The 13,688-nt window shown below is 49.1% G+C and overlaps 1 protein-coding gene across 6 annotated transcripts in view; it reads left to right on the top strand.

Annotated features, from left to right (window-relative positions):
- Positions 1–204: 204 nt before the first annotated feature.
- The window catches only part of ELL2 (elongation factor for RNA polymerase II 2), a 43,339-nt gene continuing 29,855 nt past the window's right edge, over positions 205–13,688 (top strand). For 2 of the 6 annotated variants that reach the window (XM_074570678.1, XM_074570677.1), the window contains exons 1-3: positions 271–403; positions 7,327–7,374; positions 12,356–12,403. In XM_074570678.1, the coding sequence (XP_074426779.1) occupies positions 308–403; positions 7,327–7,374; positions 12,356–12,403 (192 nt within the window). In that variant the 5' untranslated portion in view covers positions 271–307. Of the gene's footprint in view, positions 404–1,971; positions 1,977–7,326; positions 7,375–12,355; positions 12,404–13,688 lie in introns of those variants that run through there. The other 4 variants (XM_074570679.1, XM_074570682.1, XM_074570681.1 and 1 more) reach the window with 4 other exon arrangements.

Genomic DNA, 13,688 nt, shown 5'->3' with positions numbered 1-13,688 from the left:
AGCCGGCGGGGGTGCAGCCGGCGGGGCGGGGGGGTGTCATTCCCCACCCCCGGCTCGGCACCCTCATCGCCCCCAATTTCCCCTCACACACCCTCGCAGATGCCCGCCGCCGGCGCCGCCCTTGAGGAGCGGCGCGGCCCCGCCCTGCCGTGACGTGACGCAGGCCCCGCCCCGCCGGCCAATGGGCAGGCCGCGGCTGCACGAGGCGGGCGGTGGCGGGACTGTCGTACCGGCAGACGGCCGGTGCTGCGGCCAGAGAAAGATGGCGGAGCTGCGGTGCGGGAAGCGGTGCGGGAAGCGGTGCGGCATGTCCGGCTGCGAGGAGGTGCGGCAGGTCACCGTGTTGCGCGTCAAGATGTCCGAGACCGCCCTGCGGGCGCTGGAGAGCTACCAGCGCTGTCAAGTGAGGGGCGAGGGGTGCGGGCGGTGGGCACCGGGGCGGTGGCGGTGTGGGGAGCTTGTCACCTTGTTTTCGGTGCGGGCACCCCCGCCGCTCACCGTCCCCGTCTCCCATGGGGTCCCCCCCCGCCGTGGAGGTGCGCAGGTGCGGCGGGCATCCCCCGGGAACCCGCCGGGCAGGACCGGGCTCCCCCAGTCGCGGTCCACCCGGCCGGCGAGGGGACGGGCGGGCGGGCGGGCAGCGGCCGGTGGCGAGTTGGCGGCTGTCGCACGTTTCGTGCGCCGTGACACTTCGCAAACTTCCAGCAGCTCATCGGCACTCCTCCTAGGCTGAAATTAATGAGTTTGTCATTAGGCGTTGTTAGGGCCAGCGCCGGCTGTGCCGCCCCGGCGGGGGAACAGCCCGGGCGGCGGCGGCGGCGGCGGTGGGGGGGGGGGGGGGGGCGGGTCGGGCGGCAGGAGCCGGACAGCGCGTCCCGAAGTGACTTGGGTGCTTGGTGTTTGCAGTTACAGCTCCGCTCCGTGGTGCCGGGATCCCTACGGCTCATTAGAGTCATTAGCTCGGGGCGAAGGAGGTGCTCTCGAGGGAGGATGCGGGTGGGATGCCGGCGGGATGCTGGGGTGGGATGCTGGTGACGCGCTGGTGGGATGCCAGCGGGATCCTGGTGAGATGCCGGTGGGACACGCGTCTCGGGTGGGAGCGCATCCCTGGCGACGGGAGCCCTCACGCCTCGTCTGGGGCATCCGGCGCTGTCATCGGGAGCGGAGACCCCCAAGGGGTGGTGGTGCGATAGGTGATGTTGTGGTTTGGAGTCAGGCACTTCTACGTGTTCATGCATGTGGCGAGTTGGAAATTGTGCTGACTGTAGTAAAAATGCTTTCTTTACTGCAGGTAGATGCATCTTGGAAGAGGTTTAATTATTTCTGATTTATGAAACGACTCGGGTAAATTATTTACCTGTGGTTTTTTCTACACTAGGATCAATTCCCAAGTTAATGTAAATTTGCATGAAAAATGAGTAATGCATGCCTAATCATCAGGGTATTGCAGACTGAGTGAAGAGCTATTTGTGGTCATCATGATCAAGAAAACAATTGAAATTCTTTCCCTGTTTCGCTGTTTCTTCATCTCCCGAACTGTAAATGAGACTCCAACTCTTCCTGCAGGTCTGCTTTCCATTATGTGGTCCTGCTGGAGTTTGGATGTGCCATTTGAGCAGTGGCGAGTGGAAGAATAAGGGAACATAAAAACTTCAGGCTCTGTTGTTCCAGCCTCTGGAATTTCTGGGTTTAAAAAGGGTCATCTTTTAAACTATTCAACCAAATCACACATTTCTAACTTTCGCACTGGCAGAAAAACCTCCTGTGGCACTGTTCAGGAAGTGATCCTCAGACTTATGTCATTGCAGATGCTTTTTGGTTTGTTTCACTAACGTTTGACAAGAACATCAGCATCAGGGGGAGGGACGAGGGAGTGAGAAGAAACTATCCCTTTCTGTTTTCTCTACTTTAAATAGGTCCGGTTGTGACCTGCTGACTCACACGTCTGTCAGTGCTGCAGGAGGACAGGACTCATGGTGTGTAGCTGGTGGTACCTTCCTTTTCTCTAGGGCGGTACCTTCTCCTTTTCTCTTAATGCTCAGCCACTTTCCTGACCCATTTCAGTTCTGACTATGCAACTGAAAAATTTGCAATGAAGGCACAAAATCAGTGTGGCCAAGAACTGGGGAAGGTGGTAAAGGTAATGCGAGGAAGGTAACCTACAGCTCTGCTGCTGCTCTGTGCTGGAGATCTTATCTGTGTAACACAAGTAATATCTCAGAAAGGGTGTAGAGCTCAGAAATCAGGATAACCCTCTGGTGACCTACTTACCCCATCACCTGTAGAACCTAGGTAGCATGTAATCAGGCTCTGTATGCTTAATTGCTTACTGTTCCAATTTAAGCAGTCTGCATAAAGAATGAAGCACTTGCTCCTTCTTGTCACCTCTGCTAGGGATTTTCCTTGGTGGCATGACAGCTAAAGAAAACTCAAAAGACTCTTAAATTCTTCCATCGATTCCACCTTCAGAAATCCATAACAGAGATTGTTTCTCTTTAGCAGGCCTGATCTCTGCAGCTTAGTATAGGTGAGGACAAATCCCATTTCCCTGCTCACCATGGCCTGGGGTAGGCTGCATTCAGATGGTGGGTGACGTTCTTCTTGCCTACATTTCCTTCCACAATATTGAGCAGCATGCTTTGAGGTCCGTGAGCATCATCTGTGGCAGTATTAAAGCACAGCTAATGCTTTAATGCCAGTGGGACCATGCTCTGGCATCTCGCTGCTGCTGGACATGGCTTTGCTGACCCTGGTACATCACCTGTGCCCCTCCCTCCCTTGTATTGCCCTCTGGGACTTTTTGGAACCAGTTTATTTAGTTCTGAGGTTCTTTTGGTTGTTTTTTGCATTGGTTTAGTGCCTGATGGAGAAGCGTGAGAACTAGTGCAGTGGGAGGGCACAAAGAGCACGTGGCCAGGATAAGCGGTGGGAGCAGAACCTCCCTTTTCCAGTGGCACCTAACTGATTAGATTAGCTCAAGTTTTAGCATGCAACTCCACCCTCTGTGCAGAAACTTTGCCCAGCAAAAAAAAAAAAACACAAAAATAACCTTTTGCTGGCTTACTGCGTGATCCTCAGAAGCAGAATAAAGAGAACACGTTAAAGAGAATGGCATTGGTTTACCTTGGTGCACACGGAGCCTCTCCTCTGGCTTGGCTACAGTATATAATTCCACTGTCACTGATGGTGTCCTGACCTAATCTGCTGACTGATCAGAGAATGCTGCATTGAGTGGTGTCTGCAGAGCAGTGGGGACAGCTCTGCCTTCAACTGATGTGGCTTTTTGCCGGATTACTGTCCATCTACAGTCATGTTTCAGCTGTCCTTCTCCAGGTAAAAGCAGCTGGAGGCATGTATTTTATTCTGCATGCTGTTAAAACAAAGGCTTTGGCCTGTAAAGTCAGGGCTTTTCAAACCAAAGGATAATTGTAAGTCTTAGGAGTCTGTTTTGCATTTAAGTTTTTATTCTTCAAACAGTCAGGGGGATGTTCCAGCTGCAGAACTGCTGAGTCAGTAAGCACACGAAACATGATCGTTGCCTGATGTTCCCCCACTCTGCGCAGTTGAAATGAAGGCATAGGGCTCTGCCACATTTCATTTACCAGGGTCAAATTTTCCCGTGGCTTGTATCTACCTCAGATGGCCAGGGTTGGGCTGGGGGTTAGGAAACTCATTTGTTTGAAAGGATTGCCCTTTTAGGGAGCTCTCGCAGCATCCTGCTGGGAATGAGGATGTGCTTCTGCTCACAGGTGGGGCAGATGTCTTAGGTTTTGCTTTTATGTGTTCAAGATCAGGTCTGAGGCGGACACCTTGTTGGTCTTTTCAAAACCATAGCTTGCATGTTGCCACAGCTGTGCTGCATTTGGATTCATGTCTGTAAGGATGGGCTCTGGCACTTGTGGTGCAGAGATGCTACCCTAGAGGAGCAGCCGAGGAGTTACCAATGTGGGACTTGTCTGGAGGGGGAACTAAAGGTGATGATGCAAGAAGACTGGGAAGATAGGCTAGGAAAAGAGAAAAGCAGACTGGGGTTAACCGGGAGTGATGGAGAAGACCGGGAGCAAGAACTATTAGGAGATCTGGGTGGGCAGCCAAGGACTGAGGTCGGCTAGTTATTGTCCCTCCCGTCTCCCAGGGCAGGGAGTGGGCTGCAGTGAGCTAGCGGTGAGCAAAAGCACGGCTGGAAGAGGTTGAGGGAAGAGGCTGAAGATCATCCTCACAACAGGAGTATACAGGAGACTCTGGTTCTTGCAGGGCACTTCCAGAGCCTACAGTGGAGTTGGGAGAGCCCAAGTTGTCCCGTTCTGCTGTCAGCATATAAACAAATGCATAAAAGCATGCCGGTAGTATGTTTGCCACCAATATCCAAACTGCAGGGCAGTGGTGTTCAGTCTGTGCCAAAGAAGGGATGGGCCTATGTGACATCTCTGTGTTTTTGCCTCCCAAGTTGCCAGTCTAAATACACTGATGGAGAGTTGATGACAAGTTGTGTGTCTATATTCGTTTGATTTCTTGAAATCTCAGATTGCATGTATCTTAATGTATGGTGTAGCTGATAATGCAGAGTTAATCAATTTGGTTCAAGCAATTCAAGTATTCATTCAAAATGCAATTTCATCAATGACTGATTGATTGCAAGCTCTTATGAACCTGTTTTCTTATGGCAGCAAGGCCTGAGTGACGTCACTCTGTGTGTTTCTGTATTGTCGCTAACTTCTGAGTCTGATTTCAAGCAAGTCTGTTAGTGGGGAAAAACAAAGTCTTTATCCCTACAGGGCTTTTTGAGGCAGCTGGGTGGTAGCCGTAGTTCTTCCAGTGGTATCGATGCATTAGCTTCCCGTAGAATTCCTACCTCATCTAGCACACGGGGCTGCCCTGGGTAAATCAGAGGTCTGGTATGAAGTGACTAAGATGTGTATCCTGTTGCAGGTGTCAGAAGGTGGTGGCTGGTGAGACACGGGACTGCAGGAAGAATTTAGGGCAGTTACACACTGTCCTAGCAAATGTGATGGCTTGATCATAGTGCCTTGCCTGCACCCTGCGCAGGTGATCTCTAGAGACACAACTGAGCGCAATGTCCAGAGTGATGTTGTGGGGTGGCTTGAGCTGATTCGAGGCTTCGTGACTCCTGAAAGGGGAAAGTCCTGTTCCCTTTCTCTCCATTGCAGAAAACTACCCATTTAACTATTTTTTGGGAATGTCATCTTCCAGGTTAGCAAGTTGGAATGAGGTTATGGAAGAGATCCACAAGTGCAGGAGTGAATGGGTAGAGAAAGGAGCCGGACCATCCTCTTTCAGGCACTGTGTTGAGCAGATGATGGCAGTGCAGCAAGAATACAACCTTGTTTTCCGACACAGCTAAGTAGATCTATTTGTCAGCTTCCCTAGGAAGGGCAGTCCCACCTTCTGAGCCAGCGCCTCCACCGCTTTCCCTCTGCCAGGGCTGCGACATCGGTGCTGTGGCTCCGGGAGATGGGGCGATGCACCAGGGAGGCCCATTCCTCTCTGCATCTGTGCGCTGCTTCTGCGTACCTTGTCCCCGTGCCAGTGCTGGCATTCTGGCTTTGGCACTGGACAGTCGACTCCTCCCTTCGGCAGCGTTCCTCATGTAAAGTGCCACTGCTGTGCACTGCTCATGGGTGCAGTGAAGGGAACGGGGAGCTACAGGTGAGAATATCAAGTGCCAACAAGTCTCAGTGAAAATCAGAACTTGGACTTTTTCATATCTGACACCCGAAACTACCAGGTAATGCAGATTGTAATTGTCTCTTTCCGTTACTGCTTGTAAAATGGTGGTAATGCCTGGTTACGGTGAATTGGAGGATAAACGCACCCCTACTTGTGAAGTACTCTTGGTGTAACGGTGAGTGCCGTGTCTCCAGGGTTTGTATGGCAACCAAGTTGTGGAGCTGTGTGCTAAGGGTTTTTTTCAGTATTTTGGGTTTTCCTGAGTGCTGTCGAGATCATGTGAAGGCATTGTCTATTTAAAAGAAAAAAACAACAAAAAAAACCCCACCAAAGCTAATCAGAATGCATACACCAAAGGAGGCTAAATTCCAGTTATACCTCCATATCCGTGTATCAAAGTGGCTTTGCCACCCCACAGCATGGTTGTTTCAATATATTACACATTTGGAGGTCAGAGCTGGTGATCTGAACTTCGTTAAGTGCGGCCTGGCTGGCTGTGTATGTAAGGAAGGGATCTCCATGGCAGTGAGATGCTGCCTATCGTAATTCAATGGACTTAGTCAGTGCAGGTGGTCTTTCCTTCCAAATACTTTTTCTCTTCCTTATGAGGAGACCTCTGTAATTCCTCAGGATAAGTTTTGCTGGTATATGGCCATGCTCTGAATTGACAAATAAGTTTTTTGGGCTCTGTGGGAGGCTGTAAGCCCCGAGGCAGGGAAGAGAGGCTGCTGAAAGGAGAAGGAGGGGAGGGGGGAAATCCTTAGGATGGCATTGCCAGAGACCACCAGCTGTGGGATTTCCCAGTGTCGGGTGATGCTCGCTGGGGACGTTGAGCACTGGTGAGGCTGGGCTTAGCTGGACGCTCCTGCTGCTGGCCTCTGCCTGCTCCAGCGCTCGCAGGACAAGCAGGATCAGCTCATCAGCAAGCCCAGTGTGGAGAGTCTTCTGCTGGATGAGCAAGGCGGATTTTATTGCGAAAGGGCAAGACAAGTGCAAGTGGAGGAGGAGGAGGAACCTCTAGATGTAGGGAGAAGAGGACAGGAATTGGATCTAACTCACCTTTCTAGTGATACCGAGTCCTGAATGTTCCTGAACGGCAGCTAAATTTTAAGTCCATACATACTTGCTTTTGCTGGAATAAAGTCTGTATTCACTAGGATTTCATTTTTTGGTGCAACTTGTTTAGCATAAGTGTTTGCAGTGGGTTGGCAAACTCCCCGTGCACAAAGCCCAGCAAAGTGAGCTCGTCAGCGTAGCTGCCCCGTGGTTTTGTGTCCAGCAGCATAATTTTGGATTCACACATTTCAGTGGCGCTTGGGGCAGAGAAGGAGTTGACACTCCTTTCCGTGCCAGCAAATACCCTTGTACAACCCTCAGCATTTTCTTGTACTCCCCGTGGTGCCCCGGTGTCCCTGCTGAGCTCGGTAACGCGTCCGCTGCTGGGCTCTGGGTGCCGAGCGGAGGAAGCCCTGGCTGGGGTCTGCATCATGGTGCAGGCGCAAGGAGCACTCCCGTCTGCTGTGGGGGCATCCGCCGCCTTTGTCGGTGGCAAAATAACTTCTGTCAGCAGCAAAATAACTCTGGAGCGCGGGGGTTTGTCATTTTGCCTACATTCCACTTGTTTTCTTTCTCTTGTAGGGTAATGCTTCTTCTCAGCCTGCAGTTCAGTTTCAGAGATCCCAAGGGGTGAGTATTTTGTACTCTTGCTATATTGGAAAATAAATGCGGTGTAGATTAACCGCTTTGACTTACTTTAAAAAAAAAAAAAAAGTCCTACAGACATTCTTAAGATCTGCTTAACACCAGATACGTTCCACTGTATATTCACTTAAGACTTGTAGCTGAAAGCGGAAGAGAGTCATGTTTTAGGGACGCTTCTTTTTTTCTTGCTTTTGTCACCTTTTAGCCTAAATTTGAAATCAACAGGAATAAGTTGTAAGTAATCAACTGAGCAGTGCAAATTTAGTATTTTAAAATGGACTTTAAGTGGTTATTTTCAAGGTGTGAAGCAGAACTGCAGATTTGAGGAGTGGGGTTTTGTGTGCCACAGACTACTGATCGTTCTTGACCCTTTTCTTAAACTCTAATAAAAGAGAGTATTTCAAGCCTGTTGAAGGAAAATATGAGGAAATATGGCCTCCTAAAGGCCACAGGTCCTGTTAAACAATTGATCAGTGGTGCAAATTGGAGAACTAAAGCTGTAGGTAAAATTAAATACAGACTATGATCTGCAAGTAGAATGATTTAAGATTTTGTGCTTAAAACTTAAAATTTAAGGGAGGGCAAAAGACTCGTTTTTGAAGACTGAAGCACGAACTGTGCCTTTTATGCTGTTAGCCTTAATTTAGATCTATTATCCCGATCTAGTTTTCCAGGTTAGCGGTGTGGCGCTTGTGTAGAGATAGCCGGGAAGGGATGAGAGAAGGACGGGTAAGGTCTTTATGCCGGCGTGAGGAGGTGTGAAACTGCAGCCCTGGCCCAGCGTCAGTCTGGCTGAAGGGTACTCAGATGCTGGGAGAGTCGTATCTACAACTCGTGCAGGCAAAAGTCTCTCCCTTAACACTGCACTCGTAAGAAAATCCTTTCTCCTTATAGCTTACTCGCAATTTAAACTACACTGGCAAATATCGAAAGTATACCGGTGAAAGAATTTCCTCGCTAGAATGAATAACCACCTCAGTTAAGAGACTCAGTCAAAATAGCCGTACCAGGAGAGAGTGGCTGGGAGCACCGATCGGTTTGAATTTGTGCTGCCATCAAGAGGGAAGCCAAACTTGTTAATTTGGCTGGGGAGTAATCGAGTAAAAGGGACTGGCTGGCCCCACCGGTGGGCTCACCAGCGCTGCAAGGGATGGAGCAGGAGCCGAGTTCAAAATAAGCTCTTGGAGTATAAATAATTAACCTAGCTGTTTGCGTGAAGTTCTGCAAGCAGTACGCGGTGAAAGAAAAATTAGCAGTGTGCTTTATCAACCCTGCACCCTCTCTTTCTCTGCAAAATTTCACATGCTGCTCTCTCCCCTGTTCTTAGTAGCAGCTCTAAAGCTCTATGTGAGGTTTGAGACATTGTTAGGCTGCAGGAGACTTTCTTAGCTGTAAAAAAAATCTAGGTGATTTGTCAAAAGCTGTCAAAATCTGGAGGTCACAGGACTGCTGAAGAGCCAATTGTTAATTTACAATGGTGTCACCCTTGTTTCTATTAAACAGTTAATCCAGGTGTGTTTTAGGAGGCTTTTTCTAGCCTCCTTTTACATAATACGTAGCTCTTTAAATATTATCAAAGCACGTGTAAATACTGCTACACATCACAATCTCTAATGTGCTGATGTGAAGGCATCTTCTGCTCACTCTGAGTCGCCATGCCTGAAAAACAGTAGATAATTAGCTTCATATACAAGGGTGGTGCCTTCTAAATATCTGAGTTATTTGCAGCGTGCCATGTGTGTGCGCAGATCTCGAGCCTTGCGAGCAGATACAGCCCCTGCCCAAGACTAATTATTAAGCAAAATTGTGAACCTAGAGAAGACAAGCCAGCTAGCTCGTGAGCTCTTGGCCCACAAATTAGAGATTTAAGACCTGAATGTCAGAGCTCCTCTAGCTAATTTTTTTTTTAACCCATCCTGTGGAGGAGACCTTACTCTGTATCTTCAATATCTTAAATAAAATCTTCATATGCAAATAAAGAGTAGTTACTTAAGTGAAGTGTGCCTAGAGCTGTTTGTAGCTTGGTTTTCAGCCGAGTTGACACCTGATTGTTCCTACTCTTTAGAGAGGGGATGCGCACGTTGCTCTAGCCTAACGGTTTTTCCAGGATCACTTCCTTGGTTTAGCTAGATGGGACTCTGGAGTTTATGCGCTGGGTGTGGGATCGTAGGGTTTTCAAGTTTGCACTGTTCCGAAGTTTTGGGCTTAACTGGCCAAACTGGACTGGGAGGAGGGGTCAGCTCACATGTTAGGTGAGAGGTGGTGCTGGTTAGATCGGCACTGGAAGAACGACGTGCAGAAATGGGTCTGTCTTAGTGGTGGCTCTTCAGGGCGGACGTGAGTCCGCCTCTGATTTCCCAGGTGTCAGCCGGAGAGCCAGTTTCACTTCACATGTCCAGCAGTGTCTTGGAGAAGGTATTGAGATGTCAAAACTTGGAGGCAATACTCGGATTTTTCAGGTGATGAGAAAGTCATGCTGAGGAGCTCCGGAAAGACCTCACCAATCTGGATAGGTGGCATATGGTTTTCACCAGAGGTAAAGTAACATGTAGGGGAAATTAAGCTCTGCATGCATGACATGAAACTTGGAATAGGCAGTTGCAACTACAGAATAAGAGATCTCGGAGTCACAATTTCCAGTCCTTGGAAAGCATTCGTTCAGTGTGCATCAGCAGCCAGAAAAACAAGCAAAGAGCTGGGCATCATCTGGAGGGCGTTGAGGGTGATGGAGAGGGTCCCTTTGGTGCTGTGTAAAGCTCTTGGGCATCTGCATTTCAAGTCCCCTGTGCAGTCCTGATTTGTGAGGGGTGCGAGGGAGTAGAGCTGTCCTCTCCAGCTGTAGCAGCTGCCTTGCGAGGAGAGACCATGGAGGCTGGGGCTCTCCACTGGGGAGTGAAGATCGGGGCTACGGGTTGGGGAATTGTAAGTGATGTGATGGTGGAGCTGGTACTGCTTGTGTCTCACAGTACTGGAGCGAGGGGGCAGTTGGTAGAACCAGCAGATTGGGTCTGTTCAGCTGTTGGATGGTGGACTTCTGCACTTTGCTGCCATAGGAGGCCGGGGGCAGGCAGTATCGGGGGCTTTGGACAGGGACTAGACTAATTCCTGGACAGCAAGTGTGCAAATGGATGCACAACAGGGCTAATGAGGGTTACACCCTCTAATACTCCTAATAAGGGTGGGTGGTGGGGAAGTTCAAGGAGAGTGGGCATGGGAAAGTGGTGGGTCTCCTGGTCTCCCCCAGAGAGCCACTTCTGCAAAAGTTTATGCTCTTTGCTGTGAGAAAAGAAATGCAGGAAAACTGTGTTTTCCTGGGGGAGCAGAGGGAAGGGGGGGGTTGGAGAGGTGCTTCCTGCATCTGTGCTGCGTCCCAAGGTCCAGATGGTGGCTCTGCAGAGCAGTCGGCTCCTCGGGCGCGGTGGGTGGCAGAAGGTTTGGCTGGAGGGCCAAGGTCCCCTGTCCCGCTCCCTGCTGCAGCAGCCTGCCCCTCCACCAGCCAGCGGGCAGGTGAGACCTTTCTGCTTTTCTGCGAAGTTCAGATTTTTGTAATGCTGTTTCCTCACACTGAAGCAGAGGAGGGTAGCTGCTTAATGCCTGCATGGTTTCTTCAGCTCAAAAGCAGCTTGTGTCAAATTCTGTGGGCCATTCCAAGAAGGTGATGGCTGCGGCGTGGTCCTACACAATCATTGCATCTCCCCTCTGGCTTTTAATTGCCTTCATATGTTAATTTCTGTGTGGAGCGTTAAACTTCGTTTTTGAAAACCTCAGACAAGGGTTAGGATTTATAACCCTACACCAGACTTCGCACATGTAACCCATTGCATTCTTAAAAAGAGTTGCAAAAAAGAGATTAAGCAGATAGGTACATTAGTAATCTCAAACTTGTCTCAGTTCTAAAACTTTCTGGCTTTAAGTTGGAAGATTTGTGGAGCAGGCAAATTTGTAGTAAACGGTTTCAGGGCTTAAGGTGGTACATGTTGTTGTCTGATGCATAACTTGAGATAGCGCATCAGCCTCTGATCATGGAAAAACAAGCATAGTCATTTTTAAAGACCCCACCATCAATCCGTGTGGGAACTCCAGCTCTCCGGCAGTATTATTTCTGCCTGAGCCCAGCTGTGGGATTTCCCAGTGTCGGGTGATGCTCGCTGGGGACGTTGAGCACTGGTGAGGCTGGGCTTAGCTGGACGCTCCTGCTGCTGGCCTCTGCCTGCTCCAGCGCTCGCAGGACAAGCAGGATCAGCTCATCAGCAAGCCCAGTGTGGAGAGTCTTCTGCTGGATGAGCAAGGCGGATTTTATTGCGAAAGGGCAAGACAAGTGCAAGTGGAGGAGGAGGAGGAACCTCTAGATGTAGGGAGAAGAGGACAGGAATTGGATCTAACTCACCTTTCTAGTGATACCGAGTCCTGAATGTTCCTGAACGGCAGCTAAATTTTAAGTCCATACATACTTGCTTTTGCTGGAATAAAGTCTGTATTCACTAGGATTTCATTTTTTGGTGCAACTTGTTTAGCATAAGTGTTTGCAGTGGGTTGGCAAACTCCCCGTGCACAAAGCCCAGCAAAGTGAGCTCGTCAGCGTAGCTGCCCCGTGGTTTTGTGTCCAGCAGCATAATTTTGGATTCACACATTTCAGTGGCGCTTGGGGCAGAGAAGGAGTTGACACTCCTTTCCGTGCCAGCAAATACCCTTGTACAACCCTCAGCATTTTCTTGTACTCCCCGTGGTGCCCCGGTGTCCCTGCTGAGCTCGGTAACGCGTCCGCTGCTGGGCCCTGGGTGCCGAGCGGAGGAAGCCCTGGCTGGGGTCTGCATCATGGTGCAGGCGCAAGGAGCACTCCCGTCTGCTGTGGGGGCATCCGCCGCCTTTGTCGGTGGCAAAATAACTTCTGTCAGCAGCAAAATAACTCTGGAGCGCGGGGGTTTGTCATTTTGCCTACATTCCACTTGTTTTCTTTCTCTTGTAGGGTAATGCTTCTTCTCAGCCTGCAGTTCAGTTTCAGAGATCCCAAGGGGTGAGTATTTTGTACTCTTGCTATATTGGAAAATAAATGCGGTGTAGATTAACCGCTTTGACTTACTTTAAAAAAAAAAAAAAAGTCCTACAGACATTCTTAAGATCTGCTTAACACCAGATACGTTCCATTGTATATTCACTTAAGACTTGTAGCTGAAAGCGGAAGAGAGTCATGCTTTAGGGACGCTTCTTTTTTTCTTGCTTTTGTCACCTTTTAGCCTAAATTTGAAATCAACAGGAATAAGTTGTAAGTAATCAACTGAGCAGTGCAAATTTAGTATTTTAAAATGGACTTTAAGTGGTTATTTTCAAGGTGTGAAGCAGAACTGCAGATTTGAGGAGTGGGGTTTTGTGTGCCACAGACTACTGATCGTTCTTGACCCTTTTCTTAAACTCTAATAAAAGAGAGTATTTCAAGCCTGTTGAAGGAAAATATGAGGAAATATGGCCTCCTAAAGGCCACAGGTCCTGTTAAACAATTGATCAGTGGTGCAAATTGGAGAACTAAAGCTGTAGGTAAAATTAAATACAGACTATGATCTGCAAGTAGAATGATTTAAGATTTTGTGCTTAAAACTTAAAATTTAAGGGAGGGCAAAAGACTCGTTTTTGAAGACTGAAGCACGAACTGTGCCTTTTATGCTGTTAGCCTTAATTTAGATCTATTATCCCGATCTAGTTTTCCAGGTTAGCGGTGTGGCGCTTGTGTAGAGATAGCCGGGAAGGGATGAGAGAAGGACGGGTAAGGTCTTTATGCCGGCGTGAGGAGGTGTGAAACTGCAGCCCTGGCCCAGCGTCAGTCTGGCTGAAGGGTACTCAGATGCTGGGAGAGTCGTATCTACAACTCGTGCAGGCAAAAGTCTCTCCCTTAACACTGCACTCGTAAGAAAATCCTTTCTCCTTATAGCTTACTCGCAATTTAAACTATACTGGCAAATATCGAAAGTATACCGGTGAAAGAATTTCCTCGCTAGAATGAATAACCACCTCAGTTAAGAGACTCAGTCAAAATAGCCGTACCAGGAGAGAGTGGCTGGGAGCACCGATCGGTTTGAATTTGTGCTGCCATCAAGAGGGAAGCCAAACTTGTTAATTTGGCTGGGGAGTAATCGAGTAAAAGGGACTGGCTGGCCCCACCGGTGGGCTCACCAGCGCTGCAAGGGATGGAGCAGGAGCCGAGTTCAAAATAAGCTCTTGGAGTATAAATAATTAACCTAGCTGTTTGCGTGAAGTTCTGCAAGCAGTACGCGGTGAAAGAAAAATTAGCAGTGTGCTTTATCAAC

Source organism: Larus michahellis, chromosome Z (assembly GCF_964199755.1).
Source record: "Larus michahellis chromosome Z, bLarMic1.1, whole genome shotgun sequence".
NCBI lineage: Eukaryota > Metazoa > Chordata > Aves > Charadriiformes > Laridae > Larus > Larus michahellis.
Note: the sequence above shows the minus strand (reverse complement) of the source record. Positions and strands in the feature narration are given on the sequence as shown.